The 26215-nt window shown below is 42.9% G+C and overlaps 1 protein-coding gene across 3 annotated transcripts in view; it reads left to right on the forward strand.

The window, feature by feature from the left end:
* Positions 1-26215, forward strand: part of PRKCE (protein kinase C epsilon) — a 535293-nt gene that overhangs the window by 419839 nt on the left and 89239 nt on the right. For all 3 annotated transcript variants that reach the window (XM_043468474.1, XM_043468473.1, XM_043468475.1), the window contains exon 12: positions 23884-24038. In XM_043468474.1, coding sequence (XP_043324409.1) covers positions 23884-24038 — 155 coding nt within the window. The remainder of the gene's footprint in view (positions 1-23883; positions 24039-26215) is intronic.

The raw sequence follows: 26215 nt of genomic DNA on the forward strand, positions 1-26215 counted from the left end.
AGGAGTCTTTATTATTTGAAATGATACTTTTAAATGAAATAAAATAGTGTTGATGCCTATTTTCCTGCACTTTGTTTTCCTTTGGCCACTAAAGTTCTCTTCTGCAACTTTTTGGGCATAGTGACCTCAGTCTGTAGATCATTCCATCAACCAGGGTGATCCTTGTCACTCAGCTTCTTCAAGGAAGCATGGTTGTAAGTGATCAGTTGGTTCTTATGGAGTGACTGACGCAGAATCTGATTCATAAAAAATACCATCTTCAAGACTGTTGGGCTTCATCTTGCTTCTGCAGGGATTAGTGATTTTGCTAATTGTTCCTGGTCAATGGGAGAGGCATTTCATCATTTCGGTTATCCTCTGCTGTGCGTCTACATCTTAATATTCTCTAAGCCCAGTGTCTGGTTTGGGCCATCTGCTCACCACTTGTGATGTGATCCTTTAAGACAGTATCTGAATTACTTTCTAAATAAACTAAAATTCAAGAGATGTTGGACATTTCAGAGATTAGCCAGCAAGTATTTCTTGTTGCTAACCTGACATTTCTATATTGCTTTATGCTAAGGCCATGTGTTTGCACTATTCCCATGTATATGGTAAAAATGAAAACTTAACAAAATTTAAAACTTTGAAGGACTAAGGAAAATAGGTATTGAATTAATTGAACTTGATTTCTGTATTTTACTAACTTCAGAGCATTATTTTTGGCTTTGAATTGTGTGCTTTTAAATGTTAGGAAGAGAGAGATTTTGCTGTGTATCTTTTCTCTAAAGAACATACTACATCTTTCAATTTAGGAATTCATTTTCAGCCCCCAGCCCTCCCAGAATTGAGCTTAACAAAATAAATGGCTGAGGAAGCAAGTTCATGTATAATCATTACACATAAAATCAGACAGCCCTGCCCTTCCATGCATACTGTCTGGACAGTCCAAGAACCTGCATGACTCTGTCCAAGGTGTCATGATCGCTGCTGTAGATGAGACTTTGGGTGCCAAGAGGCAGAGGGTAAGTCTCAGAGCTCTGCCACCCCTCCGCAGCCCACGGACACACAGACAGAGAGAGCCAGCATCCTGAGGGACATGGGCCAGGCCAGTGAAGGCAAACGGTACCCACAGTGTGCGGCACAAGCTGGGCAAAGCAGTCCTTCCCCCCAGTGCCGCCGAGTTACAGTGGGCCAGTGGGAGCCGGGCTCCGGAAAAGTGCTGTGTGCTTCTGAGATGTTCAACCTGCTCACATCGAAGGTATCTGCATCTGTGTGTCCAGCTCAGCGTCCAAAAGAATACTCAGTCTAGTCCTGTCCATCTTGTGTTCAGATTTTAATTTTTTCTGTAATTGTGTCCTATTTGTTCCAATTTTTTCTGTAAGTGTTTTAGCATTATTCCCTGGTTCAGATAACCAGTTCTGTCTGGTACATTGTTCTGCTGAGGTCCGTGTCCTGGAGCTGTGGTTTCAGGCTGTTTATAATAAGGGAATGAAACTTGCAGAACAGAGGACCCTATAAAACTACACAAGGGGAAGCCCCTTTTATGCAAGGGCACCATGGGTCTTGGCTGCCTGGGCCCCTACTGAACCTCCTTGGCATCTAAAATTCCTGGAGGGGAGTTTTAAGTCCTCTGTTTTAGTTGTTGGGGGACACTGGGACTGGAAGTCAGAGTTTCCTGGATATTAGCATCACACTTACTTTCTCGAGCACTTTTTCAGTATCTTCCTCTCATTCATGCATGAACAAAATATTTCTCACTCTTCTGCTAGGTATAAAGCACTGTGTCAGGTGCTGGTGACATGGACATGAGTGAGATAGACACAGCTCCTGCCCTCAGCAAGAGGCAGGATTTTAGAATTTCAGGAACAGAATCTGACCCAAGGTGCCACTAGTTGTTGTGTTATGGTGACAGGCCATCCCTGTAGGTGCTCCCTCATCGAATGTGTCTTGCCTGATCTGGTCAGCCTCCTCAAGCAAAGTGTTTCCCTTGGGAAGCCGCAAAAAGCCCAGTAAGCCAAAAAAGTCTTGCTGTGACTCTCAAACTCTCCCTGGGAAGAAGGGACTGGACACAAACTATGAGGAATAAGAGGTAAATAGGAAAATTGGACAAAATGAGGGCTGATGTTCTCTGTATTGTAATAACATTCAGTTTTCTTTGTTTTGGATTGACTACCTCTTCCCTCACTTGAACACTCATATTCTTTTAGCTAGGAATTGAAGAATAAAAATTCAGTTTATTAATGAAAGTTTTCCTACATTTAAAACAATGGCATACAATCCTTCAAACATGTGTCTCATTTAACTGATGTTTTCTTGGAAATCAGAAAGCAGAGAGGTAAAACTCATCTTTTTCTCTCCCCCCGCCCCTCTGTGATCCAGTCGCTGAGTAGCTTGGAGTTAACTGCTTTTGCCACTAGAGGGTGATCATAGAAAAGTAGAGCTGAGATGTCAATACTGAGCCAGGGGAAACTGATGAAATAGCAACTGGTTATTATGTTTGGTGGATCCAGGGCCAAAAAGAGCAGACTGAAGACATAAAGTGCTTTCAGCTTAGCTGAATGAGAGAATTTCTGATATTCCAGAATAAAAGACTTTGGAATTGCCATGTACTTTTTTTATGAGCAAGATCCTGAAGTTAGGCAGTAAAGAATGGACAGAAAGTCAGGGGCAGAGCTGTGCTTTTCTTTTAAAAATAGATACATAGAAGCCTGTGTTTGTTTGTTCCTACTTGGTGTTTTTGTTTTACTTCTAAATTGAGAACAGCTGAAATAATTTCTAAATTGTTCTGGACTTTTGAGCACAGACTCCCAGACAGTTTCTGTGGTCTGGGCCTTCAGAAACCCACCTGATGAGAGACGAAGCCCCATCTTCGAAAAGAGCTCTTTGAGGCTCTGTGAAGCAGCTAAAGCTTGTTTGTTTTCCCTTGCATTTGAAGATGGAAGTCAAGCATGCTCTCGGGACACAGGATTCTGCCACTGTGACTGTCTTGAAAGGGGCAGGAAAGGATTTGCACAGTTTTGTCAGACAAAGCAGTAACAATCTCCATTCTTTGTTCTGTAATAAGCCTTACTAGTGACTTCTAAATTGGAGTGGCATTTTCCTATCAAATTCATTTAAGAACCAAATTATCCAGTAACTCAGGAAGAGGGTGAAAGATTCATTCCTGGTGACTTCACAGAATCCTAGTTCCTCCCTGAACCCCAAGAGCTGTTGACTGGAATGGGGTTTTAGTCCTCAAACTTGTTAATTTTTATGTATGTAAGAATGGCTAACTGCCTTTAAGATACAGTGTTGTTCCTCTGATATCCCCAAATCATCTAAATGTATAAATGAATCGTCTAAATCATATAAATGAAGTTCACATGAATTTCAGTTAATGATGTGTTTCTTAATTCTGACTGATAGGTAACCCAAGTTAATTAGATTTCCTGACACTGATGGTTTCTTTAAAACATGGTATTAAATGATAATGGAAAGGATAGTCTTGGCAACAAGTGCTTAACCAGTTGCCTAAGGGATTTAAATGATCAGCAGCAGCCTACAGCAATTAGATAGAAGGAAGAACTAGGGAGGTTCAAGGAAACATTTCTAAGGCTGATTATATTCTGATTGGGGTGACAAACTGTGGGAACTGGAAAGTGCCTCATGGGTCAAAACCTGGTAGCACATAAACTACTACAAGGGGCATAATTTTTTTTTTTTTTTTTAAATTCTCTTGGGTTCTCTCTTTGGGCTCCTAAAACTGTGGGGGCGGGGGGAACTGTGGGGGGTAGAGACGGGGAAGAGGGTTGTTGCTGACAGCATGCAGATGTCATTCTTCGTTTTTAACCAGAGTGTGGAGGAGAAAGTGTTGACTTTCTAACTTGCAAGGTCACGCTCTTAACTGATTTTTACCCTTGCATGTTCTTGACCCTTCAAAATATTTTTACTTCTTCCACACTTCAGAGCTAGGATCTTAGAGGGTCTGATAATAGTTCTCCAAGCGTCTTGTATTCAGATGGGTAAAGGAGTGGGAGGTTGATATAATTTATCATTTATTTAAACCTAAAATCCTACTATTAAGAGGGGGAAAAGGAAGGCGGGAAGCACCTGTTTAAGACCTGTGCCTTCAAAGAATGCTGTTTATCTAGTATCCACAGAGCAAAGAATGTGTCTACGGGGGAACTAAACTCCTCCAAGAATCTCAATAAGAAGTGTTTGGGGTTTGTCATAGTTTCTCACATACTCTTGAAATAGTCTCTTTCCCAACAAGCAAAAGTAGACGTCATATCATGCACAGACTTCTCTGATTCCATCAACAGTCCTTCTATCTTACTGTCTGTCCAGTTAAGCGTCACGATCCAAAAAAAAAAAGAACACAGCAGTTTTGGTGAATAATTTGTTATTATTCCCATCTGGATAGCCAGCTCTTATTTGTGTGTAAGGACCACAGTTCAGATAAGATCTGTTGTAATCTGAAGAAATTACTGTTCAGATGTTAGAAGAACCCTTTTTAACCTTCTTATTTTATAATTAGCTACTTCTGACACGCGTTGGCTTTATCTTAATGATTAAGATCTGATGTCACTAGAGGTTAGAAACACATACGAAAAGGAAAATTTAAATATTTTCCAACTGGAAAATTATCCTGAAATATTTGCATTATATTTCCAAGCCATAAATGATCACAGGTGCTTTGAGTCATGGGGCTGATTCCAAGAAAGTATTTGCGCAACTTTAGAAAATAGAACAGACCAGTTGATTCACGCTTTAGCTGATGGTATTGTCTCCTGGGAAGCTGAAGCACTCTTGCCTTATGCACATGGGGCTGGTGGAGTTCTGCTGCTTAATTTGTCTTAACTCTCTTTTCTGAGACTGTATTGCATGCCCCCCGGCTCCACCCCGGAACCCATTTGCAAAGACCCAGCAGCAACCCTCCAGAGATTACTGTTTCACAGACATTCCAAAGGGCTAGATGACACTAGCTCAGCCATTTTAACCTTGACATTTCCCTTAAGAGAATATAGCAGTAACAGACTGTGATCTAGAGGAAGAACATGGAAGTGGTAAGGGGCTTCAGGGGTCTTCAGGGAGAAGAAATAGTCCAGTGCCATATTGAGTGAAGGGGAAGCATTCATAAACTTCCTTTCCTATGTCTTGCTGTTTCCCCTGATTCTGCCAGCATGCCCATCTGAATGCTGGCTTGGCTTAAGTCAGCCCAAAGGAAATGTTAAAGTAATAAGAGTCAAAAAAAAAAAAAAAGTCACCTACCTTTATCTAGATCTTGCTTTCCTGCCCTTCCATTCTTTTCCCGCAAATTTATGAATGAAAACAGATAAGACGAGGTTGAAGTGGCCAAGTCTGCAGGTTGCATCTTGATTTTGAGGTCTCTGGGAAAGAAGAGAGGGAACCATCTGTTCCAGCTGAAAATCCTAGGCTTATGTTCATTTAACAACTCTATGATCCCCAGTACAATTTGTTCAAATAAATTGTGAAAATAAGTTATGTCTAGTGCTCAGGGCATAGTTTGTGAACCGGTCTGTCATCTCTCGTAAACTTTCCATTTGGATGATCAGAACAGGGCAGAAGTTTCTTGCTGTGCTGTTAGGCTACAGGCAAGTGCTGTCATTGGTTGACCCTGGGTGGTAGGTATTTGGGAACTTGGTTGAAGGCTTCACAGAGAAAAGGAGAGCTAGTCCTGTGGTGAGGTCTGCCTGTGGGTTGGTGGAGTGAAAGTGAAAGTTGTTCAGTCATGTTTGCTTCTTTGCAGTTGGACAGTCAGACTCTATACAGTCCATGGAATTCTCCAGGCCAGAATACTGGAGTGGGGAGCCTTTCCCTTCTCCAGGGGATCTTCCCAACCCAGGGATCAAACCCAGGTCTCCTGCATTGCAAGTGAATTCTTAACCAGCTGAGCCACAGGGGAAGCCCAAGAATACTGGAGTGGATAGCCCATTCCTTCTCCAGCAGATCTGCCTGACCCAGAAATCAAACCGGGGTCTCCTGCATTGCAGGTGGATTCTTTACCAGCTGAGCTACCGGGGAAGCCCATGGGTTGGTGGAGAGCTCTTGCTAATGAATATTTTGTCAGCGCTTCTGTTTTAACCAAGTTGGCAGCGTTTTCTATTATCCAGACAGATACACAGCAAAAGAAAGCTAATATGGGCAATTAAAATTGGTAGTAACTCTGAAATATACGGAATGTGTTCAAAAAGATGACAGGAGTTAGAACTGCTCACAGATGGTTGCCAGGCAGTTTCCTCAGAACCTTCCATGATAAAGTAATAAGGTTAATTGTAATCAGCACACTTCCCAAATGGCTGGGTACTATCAATGTGCTTAAAAATGTGCTCTTAAATTAATCAGAAAAGTTTGTACATTTGAACACTTGACTTGGCTGTGAATTGGCTAAGCAATGTATTTCTTTATAAAAATATATTTCGTTTGTTCCTGTTCAAACTATCACAGTCTCATATTTGAGCAAATGCCAAACTGATGACATGTACTAGATAGTGAGTCCTTGTCCATCAAAATATTTTGGTGCAGTGGTTTCACGAGAAAAGAATGGTATTAAAGTAGTGATTTGGAGCCTGAGAAACAGTTTCAGCCATGCCTGGGAGGCAGAGGTGAGAGTGTATCTCTCAGCCCAAGGGAGCAAACTCTGCTGTTTTAAAGTCTTTCTCACTTTGCCTACACGTTCAGGTACTCAGATGTCGACCTAGCCTACGTGGTACAAAATGGAATCTCATGTTTAATTTCAAGGGTAGACAACATCTTGGAATTTGGAACAATTTATGTGTTGAGCTGTCTTGCGTCTAGTAAGTGCTAAAAAATTATCTGCCAGAGATTAGTTGGTTTTATGAAATGAATGTACCAAACTTCCAGTTAGTTTAGCGGCCTGGAAGCCCGAAGTTTCAGGATTGCCCATCCTTATGGAGGCAGTTCACTTTAAAATAGTTCCTTAGCTCTCCTCCCACTTGGTAAACCAAGAATCTGATGCAACAGAGAGGAACAGTAAAAGTCATGCAAATCTGGAAATATACCCCTTTTCCAAGCATTTGTTTAGAGCTTCCTGGCATTGAATTGTTTATAAGTCAGTATTGCAAGAGAATGCACATTTTCACATAATTCTGTGGTTGAAAGCAGGGTTTCCTCACCAGCTCACTGATTATTTCTCTAAGTAAGGAATTAGTCAGAAGGCAATTGAAAAAAATTTTTTGTTGTCCATGTGAGACTCTGGTGGTTTGCTTGTACTTTACATCATTGGGGGTGGATTTCCCCTGAGGAATTCTTAAAAGCAGGGTCATGAACGGGTATAAACCTAGGCTGGCTTGTATCCAGGGTGGAGAGAAGTATTCCATTGGGGCGAGCCACTTAGTTAATCGGCCATCTAACTCCTGAGCATGCCTGCTCTGTTAGGTCCAATAAAGGATTTAAGAAAAGACCTCAGGGGCCACTCTGAGAAGCAAGACTATGAAACGGTCTTGAATTGGCTTGTCTAGAGTAATGGCACTGACCCATTTTAGTAATTTGGACAATCTTACCAAAGTAGAACCAAAATTAACTACATTGATTGGTAAGTCTAACCAGTCATTATTAATCAAATGACTATTATATGCAAAGTATAATTCCTGCTCTCAAGGACTGAGAAAGCCCAGTTGAAGAAGTAGGATTAAAAAAAAAAAACAAAACTGAGTTAAATAACCCTCTCTGCCTTAATAATGTAAATCTATGATATAAGGTTATAATGTACAGGGTATGATTAGTCATCACATAGGTGGTTTAAGTACTGCCATGAATGCACAGGAGGAAGAGTTTTCTAAATACTGTCTTCACTGGAAAAGGCATCACCAAGGAAGAAGAGAATAGAAAGTATTTGACAGGTGGAGAGGAGGAACTTGGAGCAGAGTTGCCAGGATTGTTCAGAAGTGAACAGGGAAAATGAGTGGTTGCCATACGAAAAAAAATCAACTCAAGTAGGAAGTAGTGCTATGCACGTGCTTAGCTGTGTGTGACTCTTACAGCCTCATGGACAGCTGCCAGGCTTCTTCATCCATGGGATTTTTCACACAAGAATACTGGAATGGGTTGCCATTTCCTCCTCCAGGAGATCTTCCTGACCCAGGGATCAAACCCACATCTCCTTTGTCTCCTGCTTTGCAGGCAGATTCTTTATCCACTAAGCCATCAGGGACACCAAGGGAGTAGTGAAATAGGCTGAAATTTAGATCACCACCATACTACGGGCAGTTCTAACCTGAATTAATCAAAGTGAGATCAGTCAAAGTGTGATTCCTAGACTAGCAGCACTGCATCTCCTGGGAAGTTTTTAGAAATGCAGAAATCTCATGTCCCAACCTAGACCTACAGACTCAGTATTTTTGGGTGTGTGGTTCAGGAATCTGGGTTTTGTTTTTCTTTTTTTTAAAGTGTCCAGTTGACTCTTGTGCATACTATAGTTTGAGCAGCACGACTACTGGCGATTTGAGTTTTGTTCCAAATGATTGAAGGCTCTTGAATGGAGAAGTAGCATGTTTTTCAGTGGGGAAACAAGTTAGTGCCTTTGGGATACTGTCTTTTACATGGAAGACATCCTCCTTTATAATCCTCCCTTACCTTCTGCTTACCAAGATGAAATCTCTCCAAATCCCAGTCACGTAACTGGTACAGTCATGTAACTGTTCTTTGGAGTGGTTTCTGAAGGCTGAGTCTAGATCTTGTCTATGTAATGGTATGATATGCATCTATTGTATTTTATATAAGTTGGGATTTTTTTAAAGTGTGTGCTTTGCAAGAACTATATGAATCAGCAACAATAGCAAATTTATATGGTGCTTTATAGTTTAAAACATAATACTCATTCGTATATTTCTGACCATTTAAAAATTAGTTCCCACTATTTTGAATCAGGTTGTTTATCTGGCATTTATCAGGAAATTCAGATATCCATGTTACAAAGGTAATATGAGCTCTTGTAAATCATTAAACCTTTTTGATAGAAAATTTTTTCCAGACTTTATCATTATATTATCATTAATACTAGTAGGAATACTATATAATAATAAAATTAGCACATATTTTTAAGTGTTGGTAGCGTTTTGAATGTTAGTTTTACTTGGTGACTTTGATATAATAATACCTTCAGGGCTGTAAGAAGTTAGGACCGTTGTTCCCGCTTTAAATAGCCCCAGACTGGCAATTTTTTTTATCAATTCTATCAGTCTCTTTTATCTTTAATTCCCACCCTGAGAAGACTCTTGAGAGTCCTTTGGACTGCAAGGAGATCCAACCAGTCCATCCTAAAGGAAATCGATCCTGAATATCCATTGGAAGGACTGATGCTGAAGTTGAAACCCCAATACTTTGGCCACCTGATGCAAAGAACTGACTCCTTGGAGAAGACCCTGATGCTGGGAAAGTTTGAGGGCGGGAGGAAAAGGGGACGACAGAGAATGAGATGGTTGGATGGTGTCACCGACTCGATGGACATGAGTTTGAGTAAGCTCCGGGAGTTAGTGATAGACAGGGAAGCCTGGCATGCTGTGGTCCATGGGGTCGCAAAGAGCCAGACACTACTGAGTGACTGAACTGACTGACTACTCCAATAAACTAGGAAGAATGGAGTTTTCTTAAGATTAAAATCCTAACCTTAATTTTGCCAGCAGTGTCATAGAGTAGCCCTTGGCGCGTGGACTTGAGGGTGATGTTAGCTTCTATTATCAAGGATACTGTGGGTCTTGGCACCAGTGTTTTCCCTTGCCCACTCAGGTTACATTTTCCCCCCTGCAGGTTCACAGGTGGAGTTTGTAGTGATGTTTGTCAGATGGTGGAGTTTGTCAGAGAGCAGACCATTGCATAGAAGGCTTGATCCTGTATTCACTTAGATTTCATGTTGACTCAAGACGTCTAGGGTCCCAGAGAGAGGAACAGATCCCTGTCATGCTCCTTTAAAATCAACAGTTTGTGTCCTAGAGATTCAAGACCACCTCTGTAAACACACAATGAGCAGAGGCTTAAGGTGCAGACCTTAACTCAGAGTCTCTAACCCTAGCCCTATATTTTTGATATATAAAATGGGAGCTCTACTGTTAGCTTTCATGAATGATGCTGAGGGTTACTCCTGGTATGACAGAAAGAGCCCAAGCTTTGGGACAGACAGATCTGGGTTCAAATTCTAGCTGTACTACTTACCAGGTCTGTGGCCTCAGGCAAGTCAAATTACTCCTCTGAGCCTCTGTATCTTTGTGGAAAATAAATATATTAATACCAGCTTTCAAGACTGCTGCATCAGTGGAAAAGTAGCTTCATATATAATAGGTACTCATTATAGCCCTTGCCACTTCCCACTTGTTCATTGTGTCTTCACATTAACCTTAGATTGTAGTTTTCTAAGAAAAACAAAAAGGCCAAGATAGCTTTGATGCTTCAAACAGCTAGACTTCCTCAGCGTTCCTTAAGTCTATCAAACGCATCCCATCTCTGTGCTTTCATGGTTCTCCTGTACCTGGAAAACCCAAACTCTGCTTGGTCTGATTCCCTTCCCCTTTTAAGTCCCAGTTCTTCCATGGAGACTTCCTTCACTGTTTTCTTCATCACAAATCCACAAATAATAAAATACCCTCCTGTGGTGCTAACCCTTATTTCATTAGAGTTTCTCATTCTTCCAACTAGATTGTAGCCTTTTTGAAAGCCTTCTATACCTACAGATGAATGGACTGATTTGAAATAACATTCATCACCAAGCCATATACAGCCACCAAATGGAGTCTTATGAATGAAAAATGGGAACTAATGTTTTCCTGAGCAGTTTTTTGGGGACCAAGAACCCACGCTAAGGATAATCTATTATAATTTTCCAAGAAGTAGCTGCTATTGAATCTTGATTTTACAGATGGGGAAACCAATACTCCTGATTGTCCAAGTTCATACAGCCAGTGAGTAGAGGAGCTAGGATTTGAACACAAGCAGTCTGGGTCCAGAGGCTGAGTTTGGACCTCTGCACCACACAGGTGAGAATGTGGGTGGAGAAGGCCATCAGAACATTCAGAAACACCCACGGACAGAGTTCTGCAAATGTGGACCGACTACAGCCAAGTTATAAACCTTTCAGTTGAGGTTCTCTATGTCATTTTTTCTCATTTGTGTCATTTAACAAATCATTTAGATCATGAATTTCTACAGTTAGAGAAACCAGCCTCCTCTCTGAATTGTCAGCCCTTGGTTCGTATAAGAGCTATGACTCAGTCCTGAAACTCTCACTTGCTTTGTCTATTTCACCACCTTTTCAGGTCATTAAGAACAAAAGGTCTGTGAACAGATTAAACACAGGCTGTTTTTGTTCTGCTTCTACAAGCACCTACGCCTGTTGAACGCAGACTGCATCGTGTTGATTGCAGTCTGCTCATAGATTTTTTAAAAAAACAACACTTGCCGGAATCCCACACCTTCTCACAATAGCATAGCTGAGGTTAAACAGTTCCTTGGAGAGGCCCCTGTGCTATGACACCAAATACTTACAAGTTTATTTCACCACACTGCCTGGGGTTCAGAGTAAACCTAGGTGGAAGTACGGAGATCAAAGAATTTAACAATCAAAAACCTTTATTTACGCTCTGTCATCTAATGAAAGTATTAGTGAAGTGGTATGGAAATCCTCTCCAGCCTGCCTACAGCCACCAGCCTTGCCACTTAATATTTAAAACAATGTGACCAAGTGTTCAGAATCCACAGGACTGAGTTGGTATGTATATGTTAGTGTATTATTTCCAAGTTGCCAATTTTCCCCAGCTTAGCACATTTTAATTTTGGCTTTATTAAAGGAGTCAGAACATGAAAGGAGATTTAGCACAGTGGAGATGTCAGCAGAGCTTGCTTGCCACTGTGACATGGTTTTTTTGGTTCAGGGCAGCCATGCATATGAATCCAACAAGGTGTCTATAGGACTGAAAGTCAAGCCAAGTGGGACTGATAAAAAGGAAAAGACAAGAAATACAATTATGTGGTGAAACCACAGCTCTTTAACTGTGGGTGGGAATTTCAGGCCCTTGATTTGATGTCATATGGCCCCATAGTTATGGTATAGCATGGTATTAGCTATATAGTAAGTGCTTTATTATGGCATTAGTGGAGTGGGTGGGTGAACCCAGCATGGTGTGAAGCATTGTAAGAACACAGCCAGATGCAGGAGACATGACCCCAGTCATTCCAGAAGATTCCTCCTGTTGTAGAAAGCCATGGTTTTCCTAAGAGTACCTTGTCTGTCAGAGTCCTGGGCTGGAGGAAGACTAGAAGCCACTGGTCCAAGAATTTATACTCTGGTTGGACTTACCAGTACATAAAATTCTCACAAAAAGGTGCAGAACCAAATGCAGTGAAATCACCTAATCTTGATGTCACAAGCCAGGGCAGTTGTCCGATCCAGTTGTTCCCGAACCTCTCTGAGCATTAGGAGTTACCTGGGGAATTTAAAATGAAGTGGATATTCCCAGGGCCCAGCCAGAATTAGAAACTCTGATCAAGGGTCCTGGAAATCTGTATGCTTTTAAAATGCTCTCACAGGATACTGTGGCTCGGCCAGCTCACTTGACCTGTCCCCTTAATAAACAAAGAGGGTTTCTGTTAACAACCCTGCAAAGTGATGATCCACCCAAGGCTGACATCCTCAGGATGGAAGGAACTTACTGCAGAACAAGGCAGCAGGACCCAGGCAGAAGATGGGGGTTCTCTAAAGTGCTTCCTCACAGTGAAAGTTGCTCAGCCGTGTCTGACTCTTTGTGACCTCATGGACTGTACAGTCCATGGAATTCTCCAGGCCAGAATACTGGAGTGGGTAGCCTTTCCCTTCTCCAGGTGATCTTCCTGACCTAGGGATCAAACCTGTGTCTCCTGCGTTAGCAGGCGGATTCTTTACCACTGAGTCAGTTCTGCCTGGGCTCCATCTCTAGCATTTGAGCTGGAGACCAGAGACACTCATTTAGTTCTTCTCTTCCAGCTAGACATACAATGAGCCTAGAGAGGATGTGGAGACACCAGAAAAGGGCATCTTGAGCCCCAGCTGTTGGGCCTTACGTTCTGCTGGAGACACAGGAAGGTATATTCTGGGGTAGTCAGAGTTTGATGCAATCACACACCAGATCGGGAAGAGAAGCCTGAGCTCATGAAAAGAGCATTGATAAAGGATAAGACTACATGTGGGCCTTGGCTGGATGGGAAGATGGGCTTAGAACAAGAATACTTTCATTCCTGTGCTTAAAAACACAAAGAGTGTTCTTTCAGTTCTTAACTTTAGCTGCTGACTGCTGGTGACAGTGGTGAAAATGGACTCCAGTGAGCAACCAGTGTTTTCTTTCTTTTTAAACTGACTCTTGGTATCATTAAAGAGAGATCTGGCCTGCCCAGAATGGGTAGACCAGATTCTAGGTGGGTAGCAGGGACTCATGAAATCTCTGCAAGATGACCAGACTGCTAAGTTGGGCAAATGAGTCAGGGGAGAGTTTCCTGATGCTTTGCTGCTTTCCTGGAGTCCAGGTCAACAACCAGTGACAGAGGATGATAGCCAGAAGCCACACCCCAGGAGCAGCACTTCATGGAGAAAACAGTTCGTGGGTGAAGAACCAGGAGAAAGCCTGGTGCTATGAGGTGATGCTGACACTCTGGTGATACAATGGAATAAAAGGAAGAGCCTCAGGAAAACCACACCATTGTACATTTCATTGCCACGTTCCCCATCTAAACCCCTCTGACTCTGTCATTTTCAAAGAGAAAAATTAACAAGTCATTATTCCTACTTACCTTCAGATGTTGCTCTTATTCATAGCACAGGGTCACTCTAGTGTCATCATCGTTGAGATGTAGCCTATTTGGGGGCTGTCCTGTATGTCCTGTCACATCACGTGATAGAAACTTCATTTTTCCTGAGATGTTGACGACCGTATGAAAGGCAAGTATTCTCTGACTGATCCCAAAGCCCTCCCCTTTTCCTGGCTTTCACACACAGATGAGAGTGCCTGGGGCAGGATGGCAGTAACTTGAAGTTGTTCCCTGGCCTAAGTGTAATAATCCCTCTAATCAGAGGCAGGAAATGTTTATTTTGAGCTTAATCGAATGAGTCCGTTTAGTATAACTTTTAGGTCACTTTAAACTTTGGGTGTCCTATGTACTTCAAATAAGTAGAGTTTAAAGCAGTTGGAAACAAGTATCAGATGGACATGAATGAAATTTATACCTTCTCAGCTAGCAGGCTTTTGTGTGGCATTTTTGCTCTTTGGCTAATTCTGATTAGGTTAATACCTTCCCCCAAGAAAATACTTCTCCATTTTTATCCAAAGAAGGGTGGACTCTACCCCTCTGTGGCCTGTAGAAGATTGTTATAAGAAATAGCAATGTGAAAACTCATTCTGTATTTTCTGTACCACTCTTGACATTGATGGAATTGACCGTGGCTGTAGGAATTTGGTTGGGATAAATCTAAATTTGGGGAAAGACTACAACAGGGTTGTTATTCTAGAGTAAGGCCTTGCACAATGGAAGGTGAAAGGGGAGAAAGCTGAGAAGGACTGAGAATGTGTGAAAATTAATTTTTTAAACATGTTTCAGGTGATAATAATTATTGTTGCATAAGAATTTACATAATCAATCATAATTATTATTCAGATAAGACTTTCATGCTCTGCTGGTTGGCAGGTAAGTCTTCAGTGAAAGGAAAGATCCTCTCTTTTTCTTCTCCATACCTCTCTTTCACCTACCTCAGTGGAAAGTCTATGACACCAATTAAACAAGGCTCTGCCTGTAGTCTACATATGGTATGTCTGCCTGAGAGCTGGAGAATCCCACTCATGAGTGTCTGTTTTTAGTTTATTGTGATGATGGCTGTGCTTTCTTGATGAGGAAATAAAATTGATTAATAGTTTAGTTTGATAGTTAAGCTTCCCAAAGTGGTTGGATCTTTCCTTTCTTTTGACCCAAGAAGTATAATAGAGAAGAAGAACGGTTGCTTGCTGTTCGTTCTCAAAGATAATAAAACAGTTTACACAGTGGAAATAGAGAGGAGAAGGTATAATAACTTCAAGCAATCTCCCATCAATCCATCATGAACTCTACTTTTAGAACAGTTTTTAAATCAGCTTTAATTATGCCATTTTATAACTCAGAAGGTTTCTAGGTTCTTTATTTCTCACCTGTGTTTTCAGAACCATCTCTCTTCCTGCGTCACCACCCAGTCTCTCTCCTTCATACCCATATCCAAGTTTTTTCACTGCCGCATTCCTACCCTCCTCATCCCCACAGGCAGTGGTCACTTTTGCTTGCCTCTGCCCTTCATGTGCGGAGAAGGCAATGGCAACCCACTCCAGAGTTCTTGCCTGGAGAATCCCAGGGACAGCGGAGCCTGGTGGGCTGCCATCTGTGGGGTCGCACAGAGTCGGACACGACTGAAGTGACTTAGCAGCAGCAGCAGCAGCAGCCCTTCATGTGTGTGCTTCTAACTCGCCAGGCCCTCTACTCCTCCCACCTTCTGCTGTTCAAGACCTTAATTGTGGTCTTTCGCATAATTCAGATTTGTCTCAACCAAATCCCAAGGCAATGGCCATTTCCATCAATACCAGTTGTATTATGGAAAATAAAATACAGAAAGAGTTTTCTTATAATGATCTTCTGTAAGTGCTAAGGCCTGGATGATAGACATTTCTTCTCTAAGGGCCTAAGAAGCTAAGGGCGCAGATACGTAGGTTTCACGTGTGATTTGATACAAGACAGTTTAGCGTATAATGACAGAGCATTTTATGTTGCTTTGTATGATTTACTGTGTTCAATTCCTGGTGCCTAGAAACCAAGCCCATGGCTTATATCATCTTCCATATCCCCCAGTCACCTACCCTAGGTCTGGGCACCCAGGACAGACCTGTTGAGTTGATAAGTTATAAGATGGAGACATGGAGAGGAAAAGGAGATGCTACAAGTGTGAGGTCAGGCTCCCTGATTCCCTTAGATGTGGTACATTGAAGAAATCATTCATCCTGTCACTGGTGCATCAAAGGCAGACTGTTCCAAGTCCAGTCTTTTGTTGGGCAGTCATGTGAAATTGATTTAAATGCGATAGAATCTTTGCACATGTAAACAGCTAACAAACTATGGTGAATGTGTGTCCAAACAAATCCAGTTGGCAGGACATGCAGTGCTGCTGAGAGGAAGCCTCTGGCTATCCATCACACCTTGAAAGATGAACAGGGCGGGCCAGATTTTCCCTTCTAAGTTAGGAAAGGTTAGCACTCTGGGAAAATGGAGCCCAAAGGGAATTTCAAACACATGGTGTGGCCCTTCTAGCTTGCAGGTCGTTATTACCTATTCTTACCCTAAATGGCCATGACATATAATCTCTTTCCTAATTTTATTAGTTTACGTACTATCACAAGACCATAACTTTTTAGGCATTCAGGTGTGACTAAGGGAGGAGGAGATAGAATAAGGCTTTTAAAATCTTTGATTACCTCAGAAAACGTATTTGCTTACTTTACCAGGAAGTTGGGTTTTTTGTCTTGTTGTGTTTTCTACCCATGCCAAGAGGGGATTAATGAATGAGTAGCTGCTGGGTTTGCCAGCTTTCTTTTGATTTCAGTTTATGTAATTAAGCAGTTCCCAGAATGACTTCAGGTTCTCACTCTGCATCAAAACATGCTTCTCAAATGGGTTAGGTGTGGAGACCAGAAATAATCCAGACTCACTGAATGGAGGGAGGAGGAGTGAAAAACTTCTCTTGCTCTAAAAGCAGTCCCTCCTGTGTCAAAAGAGTTGACCATGCTTTGGGGCCATGCACATTGAGCTGTATTGAGTAGAAAAGTAATTAAAACTGAAGTTCAAATGGGCTAAAGTTAGAATAACTTGAAATGAGGTTAACAATAGAAATAATATGGGGAAATCAACTCTTCTTAACAATTGAATTTCTAGTAACCAGAGTCTTCTCCATGGTAGGCATTCAAGACTTCATGCGTTCACCAAAGACACTCTAGGAACCCACTGTGTTTCAGGCTCCATTCTAGTTGCTGGGGATACAGTGAGAAGCTAATGAGAACCCCTCCCTTAAGGTGCTAACATGGAGTGAATGTTGGATGAGCAGATTTTTACTGAGCACCTCTGAGCTAGTAGTGGCCGTGGCATTGCTGGGAAGTCTAAGGTTATGTTCCTCAAGGAACTGGCCGTCTCATGGGGAGGTGAAATCATCTATCCATGGAACTAAAGAACTGTTCAAAGCTGTCCCAAATACTGGGTGCTGAAACAGACAGACCCCTTGAGGGTGAAATGGTCAGATTGGGCACTCATGGGCACTTTCTATAGGCAGGAGGTTCACTGCTGTAGGCTGACTCATCTTGAAGCCTTTAACTCCCTAAGCAGTAAGAGACTGCAGATACAAATATCAGAGCATCTTTTGATTTTGTTTCTCTTACAGCCCCCTGAGCTGTTTAGTTATTCTATCCACATTATGCTTGTTTTAAAGGGAATTATAGGCACTTTTCTTTGGGGTTAGGCTAATTCCCTTAGAAACCAACAGGGTAGAGTTACCAACAGTTCCCACCCTCATGAAGTATACAGACTACTGAGAGAGAAAGACATAAATCAATGACACAAAGCAACCCCCACTGGAGAGTGTAGCATGTAAGAGGAGGTTGTGACCTGGTCAGAAAAGTCAGGGACAGCTTCCTAGAAGAAAAGATGGCTGCACTGAAATCTGAAGGATGAGGAGGAATTAATTAGATGAAAGGTCAGGGGGACACATGCCAAGCAGAGGGAGCAGCGTGAGCAAAGGCCCTGTGGCAGGAGGGAGTTTTCCATTGAGGCGAAGGGAACAGCTGGGAGTAAAATGACTGAGAATTAGATAGGGCCAGATCACACTAGCCATGAGGCATATGAGGGAGTTTTCTATTTATTCCAAGAGTAATATGAAACCCTTGAAAGGATCAGTAGAATGAGGAAAGGAAGGGGGATACCCTGTAATAAGATTTTCATTTCAGCAGGGTAACTCTGCCCACAGTGGGGATTGGAATCAGTGTAGGGAGCACCAGTGAGAAGGCACTTGCAAGAATCTCAACCAGAGATGATAACTGCTTGGGCCAGAATGGTGGCCACAGTGGTGGCAGCAACAGAAGGAAGCAGGCAAATGTAACAGGTACAAAGGTAATAAGTGCAAAGGTACAAAAGGTAAAAGCAATAGGACTTGATGATGGATATGAGGGATAAAGAGGAGGCGGGCATTGAGAATGGCTTTTCAGGTTTCTGACTTATACACTTGGCTGGATGGTGAAGCCCTGCCCTGAGACAGGAACCCTGGATGAGGACCAGTTTGCCAGGGGAAGATTATGAAGCAGTTTTGAACATGTTGGGTTTGAGTGCCTTTGAGGCATCAGAGAGAGATGTCAGAAACACAACTGGGTAAATGGGTTCCCAGATTGGAGGAGAGGTCTAGGATGGAGGGAGATGTTTGTGAGTCATCAGTGTCAAGGTGCATTAGACACCGTGGGTGTGGATGAGATCACTCAGCGAGTACAGAAAGGGGAGGAGAAGGGAGGGCGTCCAACCTCGCCTTGTGGGATTCCAACACCTAATGGCTGGGGAAGGGAGAAGCCTACAAAAGCAGGCAGAACAAACCTGCCAGAACCACAGGGAGAATAGCAGCTGAAAGCCAAGGAAAGCAAGCATTTGTTGGGAGAGGAGGTCATCAGGGGAAAATAATGCTGAAAGGATAGGGGAAATGAAGACTCAATAATGCAATAATAACTATCATACCACAAGCTTTAATACTATAGTAATAATCATCATCGACAGTCTTTATGGAGCCCCAATTATGAGCCAGGCACTTTAACATATAATTTAATCCTCATAAGAATTTTGTAAGGCAGGTCCTGTTATCATCCTCATTTTCACAGTAGAGAACATTGAGCACAGAGAGCTGAAGTCATTTGCCTGAGGTCACACAGCCAGTGAGTGAAGAAATCAGGGTGGAAGCTCTTCTTTCTCACTCCATGGCCCCTGTCCTTAAATGCCTTGTGTCTGGTGTTGGGGAATAAAAAGCAGCCAGGGAGGCAGGGTGGGGAGGGGAGATTTAGAAATTTGGATTCTTTCAAGCAAAGGCAAGAAAATGTTTCATTGTTGCTAAAGCCCAAGTCCAAGTTGGTGAGCAGGAACTGGTATTGCAGCAACTGTTGCTGATGATGGTTCAGCTAGATCAGGGCAGTGTTGGATGCGTGACAAGGCTATATTTGCCATGGGAAAGCCTTGCTCCAAGTCCTCTAGGGTATTGGTTCTCAAAGTGGGAGCTCCGGGCCAGCAGCCTAACATCACCTGGGAACTAAGAGATGCAGATTCTCAGGCTCCAACCGAGACCGTCTGAACCAGAAACTCTGCAGGGCAGAAGGAGCGGAGGAGGAATCCATGTTCTAACAAACCTCTGTGAGATTCTGATGCACAAGTCTGAGAACCTTGTTCTTAGGAGACCCTTGAAAAAGAGGAAAACCATAATAACATATGATCCATATATCTCACCTTGGCAGCAACCAGATGGGAGAGTATTTCTTAACCCTGGCTGCCCACTGTAATCACATGAGGAGCTTTGAGAACTAATATTGCCGGAGTCTACCCTCAGAAATTCTGGTTTCATTAGGTTGGCATTGACTTGATCATTTGAAATTAGGATTTGAATGGGGAATAGATGATCGAATGAATGGTTGGCTTCTGAACACTTCTGAGTACCCGGTTGGACCTGGGGGAGAAAACAAGGCAGGCTTTGAAGGGGAAGGTCAATACAAATGGAAGCTAGATCTTAGGCGCTTTGTGAATACCAGTAAAGCTTGAATAATTCTGGAGGTCGTGCTGGGGAGAGAGTCTGAATTTATAACAATTCTAAAGGATGACTTAGTTTAAAAGAGATGCCAATTATAAAGTAGATATGTGGTCAAGACTGCTCCATGAATAAAATATTGTTATTTTTCAGTTCAGTTCAGTTCACTTGCTCAGTCATGTCTGGCTCTTTGCGACCCCATGGACTGCAGCACGCCAGGCCTCCCTGTCCATCACCCACTCCCAGAGTTTACTCAAACTCATGTCCATTGAGTCGGTGATGCCATCCAACCATGTCATCCTCTGTCTTCCCCTTATCCTCCCACCTTCAATCTTTCCCAGCATCAGGGTCTTTTCAAATGAGTCAGTTCTTCGCATCAACTGGCCAAAGTATTGGAGTTTCAACTCAGCATCTGTCCTTCCAGTGAATATTTAGGACTGATTTCCTTTAGGATGGACTGGTTGGATCACCTTGCAGTCCAAGGGACTCTCAAGAGTCTTCTCCAACACCACAGTTCAAAAGCATCAATTCTTCGATGCTCAGCTTTCTTTATAGTCCAGCTCTCACATCCATACATGACTACTCCAAAAACCATAGCTTTGACTAGATGGACCTTTGTTGCAAAGTAATGTCTGCTTTTTAATAAGCTGTCTAGGTTGGTCACAACTTTTCTTCCAAGGAGAAGTGTCTTTTAATAATATCATGGCTGTAGTCACCATCTGCAGTGATTTTGGAGCCCCCCAAAATAAAGTCTGTCGCTGTTTCCACTGCTTCCCCATCTATTTGCCATGAAATGATGGGACTGTATGCCATGACCTTAGTTTTCTGAATGTTGAACTTTAAGCCAACTTTTTCACTCTTCTCTTTCACTTTCCTCAAGAGGCTCTTTAGTTCCTCTTGGCTTTCTCCCATAAGAGTGGTGTCATCTGCATATCTGAGGTTACTGATATTTCTCCCGGCAATCTTGAGTCCATCTTGTGCTTCATCCAGCCCAGCATTTCTCATGAGGTACTCTACATTTAAGTTAAATAAGCAGGGTGACAATATACAGCCTTGACGTACTCCTTTTCCTATTTGGAACCAGTCTGTTCCATGTCCATTTCTAACTGTTGCTTCTTAACCTGCATACAGATTTCTCAGGAGGCAGGTCAGGTGGTCTGCTATTCCTATCTCTTGAAGAAGTTTCCACAGTCTGTTGTGATCCACACAGTCAAAGGCTTTGGTGTAGTCAATAAAGCAGAAGTAGATGTTTTTCTGGAATTTTCTTGCTTTTTTGATGATCCAACGGATGCTGGCAATTTGATCTCTAGTTCTTCTGACTTTTCTAAAACCAGCTTGAAAATCTGGAAGTTCACGGTTCACATACTGTTGAAGCCTGGCTTGGAGAATTTTGAGCATCACTTTGCTAGCGTGTGAGATGAGTACAATTGTGCAGTAGTTTGAGCATTCTTTGGCATTGCCTTTCTTTGGGATTGGAATGAAAACTGACCTTTTCCCATCCTGTGGCCACTGCTGAGTTTTCCAAATTTGCTGGCATATTGAGTGCAGCACTTTCACAGCATCATCTTTTCAGATTTGAAATAGCTCAACTGGAATTCCATCACCTCCACTAGCTTTGTTTGTAGTGATGCTTCCTAAGGCCCACTTGACTATGCATTCCAGGATGTATGGCTCTAGGTGAGTGATCACACCATCGTGATTATCTGGGTCATGAAGATCTTTTTTGTATAGTTCTGCTGTGTATTCTTGCCACTTCTTAATATTTTCTGTTTCTGTTAAGTCCATACCATTTCTGTCCTTTATTGTGCCCATCTTTGCATGAAAAGTTCCTTTGGTATCTCTAATTTTCTTGAAGGGATCTCTAGTCTTTCCCATTCTGTTGTTTTCCTCTATTTCTTTGCACTGATCACCGAGAAAGGCTTTTTTTTTTTTAAATCTCCTTGCTATTCTTTGGAACTCTGCATTCAAATGGATGTATCTTCCCTTTCCTCCTTTGCCTTCTCTTCTCTTCTTTCCACAGCTATTTGTAATGCCTCCTCAGACAACCATTTTCCCTTTGTGCATTTATTTTTCTCGGGGATGGTCTTGATCACTGCCTCCTGTACAATGTCATGAACCTCTGTCCATAGTTCTTCAGGCACTCTGTCTATCAGATCTAATCCCTTGAATCTATTTTTCACTTCCACTGTATAATCATAAGGGATTTGATTTAGGTCAAACCTGAATGGTCTAGTGGTTTTCCCTACTTTCTTCAATTTAAGTTTGAATTTAGCAATAAGGAGTTCATGATCTGAGCCACAGTCAGTTCCCAGTCTTGTTTTTGCTGATTGTATAGAGCTTCTCCATCTTTGGCTGCAAAGAATATAATCATTATTATAATCTGATTTCGGTATTGACCATCTGGTGATGTCCATGTGTATAGTCTTCTCTTGTGTTTTTGGAAGAGGGTGTTTGCTATGACCAGTGAGTTTTCTTGGCAAAACTCTATTAGCCTTTGCTAATTGTGATTTTTACTCAGTCTTAATTGAAATGATTCTACTAATTTTAATCAAAGATAATATGTGACACCCTCCTAGCAGCTTTGCTGAGACTGTGTCTATATGTTAAGAATGTACTCTGACGCTCCGGCCTCTCAAACCTCACTGCTTCTTCTTTGCTCCATGGACCTTCCTCCGTGGCTGACCTGGTCAGTTTACCGGTCCCCAAGCACTGTCACACTGTTCCCATGTCCTGGTATTTGTTGGTGCCTCCCCCTATCTCCTCCTCCTCTCAGGGAGGGCCTATCTCCTTCTAGAATCCTCCATGGACCCCCAGTTCAGAGAATTCCCCTTTCTCCTAATCCTTTTAGCACCAAATATCTTTAAGGCCCTCTGGTCCTATTTAGTTTTCATCATTCTACACATTTCCCATCTCTGGCCCTGGATCATAAGCCTTATGTTTAAGGCTTATAACCCCACCCCCAACATTCAGGACAGTGATGACTTATAACTTTTTGCCTCCTGCCCAGCACAGCACCCCATACTCTACAGGCTCAGGAAATAGTAATCAAGAAACTGTACAAAAAGTGAATTTCAGTCCCTCTTCTTCCCACATCATCATGATGTGCAGATAAGAAGGCACCACCCCCAATGAGATGTGATTATGGTTTGGCCATTCTTGAGGGCAAAATCCATTTGTTAGCACACCAAGGTGGAGATCCCAGAGGGAGCATCCTCCAAAGTGAGACGTGGCCCCCTCCACGGGAGGGGCTCTCACCATCTCATTAGTCCATGTTGTTTTGTATTATGTTCCAGGACTGCCTTAGCAGCACCACAAACTTGGTGGTTTAAAATAACAGAAGTCTCTCCTCTCACATTTCTGGAGGTCAGACGTCTGAGACCAGTGTCACTGAGCCAGAGTCCAAGTGCTGATGGAGCCATGCTCCCTCCAGAGGCTCCAGGACAGACCCTTCCCTGCCTCTTCCAGCTTCTGGCAGCACCACCTTCCTTGGCTTGTGGCCACTTCATTCCAATCTCTGCTTCCTTGGTCACACCGCTTTCTCCTCCCTTCTCAAATCTCCCTCTCCCTCCCTCTTATAAGGACATTTGTGACTGCATTTAAGGCCCATGCTGGTGATCCAAAATAATCTCCCCAACTCAAGATCCTTAACTTCATCACAACTGTTCTTTTTTGCCATCTCAGGTAACATTTACACATTAAGGGATTAGGACTGGGATATCTTTGGAGCAGCCGTGTTGTAACCTACCACACAGACAAACGTAACTGGAGCCTCCAAAGGGACAGAGACTTGTCCAAGGTCACACTTCAAGGTTGTAACAGAAATTAGACAGAGATCCCGGTCTTCTTTCTGTCAATCTTGGACTCCTCCCACTAGACCATGCTGGTTCCTGTGAAAGTAAGACAAAGGTCTTAGAATAACACTTCATACTCTGATTCCTTGTCTTCTCTCTGGAACACGTGCTACTAGAATTCCCCCACCTGTGCACCCTGCCCCGCTGGAGTCTCAGTTCCATTACTTTGAACTCACTGTACATTTGCTGGCCTGTGTGGGCAGCTGCAATGGACTCACTAAATGGCATTTTCTCCTCTCCCTTCAGGACCGCCTCTTTTTTGTCATGGAGTATGTGAATGGTGGGGACCTCATGTTCCAGATTCAGCGCTCCCGAAAATTCGATGAGCCTCGTTCCCGGTTCTATGCTGCAGAGGTTACGTCAGCTCTCATGTTCCTCCACCAACATGGAGTCATCTACAGGTACCTCTCCTCACCTCCTCTCTTCCCTAGAAGTGAAAAAATAGAGAGTTCTCCGGATGCTTGAACTGACTTTTGGCTTCCAGCCAACTGGTCTCTTAGCAACTCGCTTTAAATTAGTTGTTTGTTTCAATTTGCTTACAGAGGGCTTTTTGGGGGCTGTTTATCACTGTAAATGTTAATATTTGAATAGCCCTGGGAGATCTGATCCGCTGTTTGTGCCAGTTTTGATTGAAAACTTAAGCAGGACATTTTAAAGGCCCAGTGCCAAGTAACCTTGGGGTGACCTTCATTTCTCTCCCCCCTGCCACCCCAACCCTCTTCCTTGAACATCAGGGCATTCTCTGTACTTTTTCCTTCTGTGCCATGAACTTCCTCCCCTTCCCAGCCTCTTGCCACTTCCTGAGTTTGTTTGGCTTAGTTGTCTCCAGCAGATAGAATCAGAGGAGGAGGAGTTCCTTGGGGGGTCTCAGGGTTTATGATCTAGGAGGGAAGAGGGGAGGGGAACTAGACAGTATCTAACAGGAAGTGACTCTCTGCAGATCATCCAGTCCCTTGTTACTGCCTTGTCCCCCTTCCAAGAAAACATGGAACACACACACACACACACACACACACATACACACACAAATTTTCCAGTAAGAGAGCAGTACTACTTACGCAGGCTCTTCTGTGAGGTCAGGAATTCTGGGGGGAGTAAATATTTATAATTAGCAACAAGGACACTAAAGTTCCTTCAGGTTTTTTTCAATGATTGTCAATTTCTTTACTTAGATTTTGCGTCCTCCTTTTTCCTTCAGTTGGGTTGAAGAATAGCTGGCTTGATTCAACCCAAAACTAATCCCTCACCAGAACTTCACTGGCCCCGCTCTGGAAGCAATGCCCTAACTAAAAAAAAATGTTCTCCAAGGGTTTATGAAACCAACCCTCAGCTTCCTTAAGTCCCTCTGCTCAAAAATAGTCAGTGGCTCCCTATGGCCTGCATAACAAAGCCCATACTTTCTAGCCTGCTATTATGGTCCTCCCCGTCACAGGTCCACATATTTGTTTGCTGTTACTGCGTAACAAATTACCACAAATGCAGTGGCTTAAAGCATTGATTATTTCACAGTTCCCACAGGGCAGAAGTCTAGGCACAGCGTACCTGGGTCTCTCTGCTGTGATCAAGGTGTCAGCCAGGCTGCTTTCTTGTTGAAGTTTGAGCTCCTCTTCCAGGCTCACATGTTATGGGCAGAATTCATTTCCTTGCAAATGTAGAATACACGTGCCTTCCTCATGGTCAGCAGGAGTGAAAGCCTTTTCTGCTTTGAGTCTCTAACTTCAGGGAGGCCTGGACCCTCTTTGAAAAGGATCACTTTATTAGTTTGGGCCCACCCAGGCTAATCTCCCTTTTAACTCAAAGTTGAATCATTTAGGGACCTTAATTATGCCTGCAGATCCCTTGTTCCTTGCCCTATGATGTCTTATAATTGCGAGTGATGTCACATCCCTTTCCACATTGTTTTGGTTGGAGGTAAGTCACAGTTTCTCCACCATACACAAGGGGAAGGGGTTATGGGATTATACCAGAGTGTGAAACATTGGGGGTCACCTTAGATTATGTCTACTACAGCCCAGTACACCTCACTTCCCGTGATCTCTTGAATCTACCAAGGTTCTTGCATGTGTATGTGCTAAGTCACTTCAGTCGTGGCCAACTCTGTGCAACGTTATGGGCTGCAGCCTGTCAGGCTCCTCTCTCCAAGGGATTCTCCAGGCAAGAATACTGGAGTGAGTTGCCATGCCCTACTCCAGGGGATCTTCCTGGCCCAGGAATCGAACCTGAATCTCTTACATATCCTGCATTGGCAGGCAGGTTCTTTACCACTAGTGCCACGTGGGAACCCAAGGTTCTTAGCTTGCGTCAAGCTCATCTGACAATTCCCTACTTTCTTGTTCTTCTGTCCTCCTCTTTCCAGCCTGGAAGCCTCATGCAATACTGCCTGCCTGCTGGAAACCTGGTCCCACCAGACAGAGCAAGTCTCTCCATCCACCACTTTATTTGCAATTTGGGAATGTCACACCTTCTCCCACCTTCTCCCTTAGGACCATGGCTGCTTCTTTATTAACCCATTGACCTTCTTATTTTACATCCTCTTATTATCTTGCACATAGTAAATGATCAAGAAATGACCCTTGGC

Source organism: Cervus canadensis, chromosome 5, assembly GCF_019320065.1.
Source record: "Cervus canadensis isolate Bull #8, Minnesota chromosome 5, ASM1932006v1, whole genome shotgun sequence".
Classification (NCBI taxonomy): Eukaryota; Metazoa; Chordata; class Mammalia; order Artiodactyla; family Cervidae; genus Cervus; species Cervus canadensis.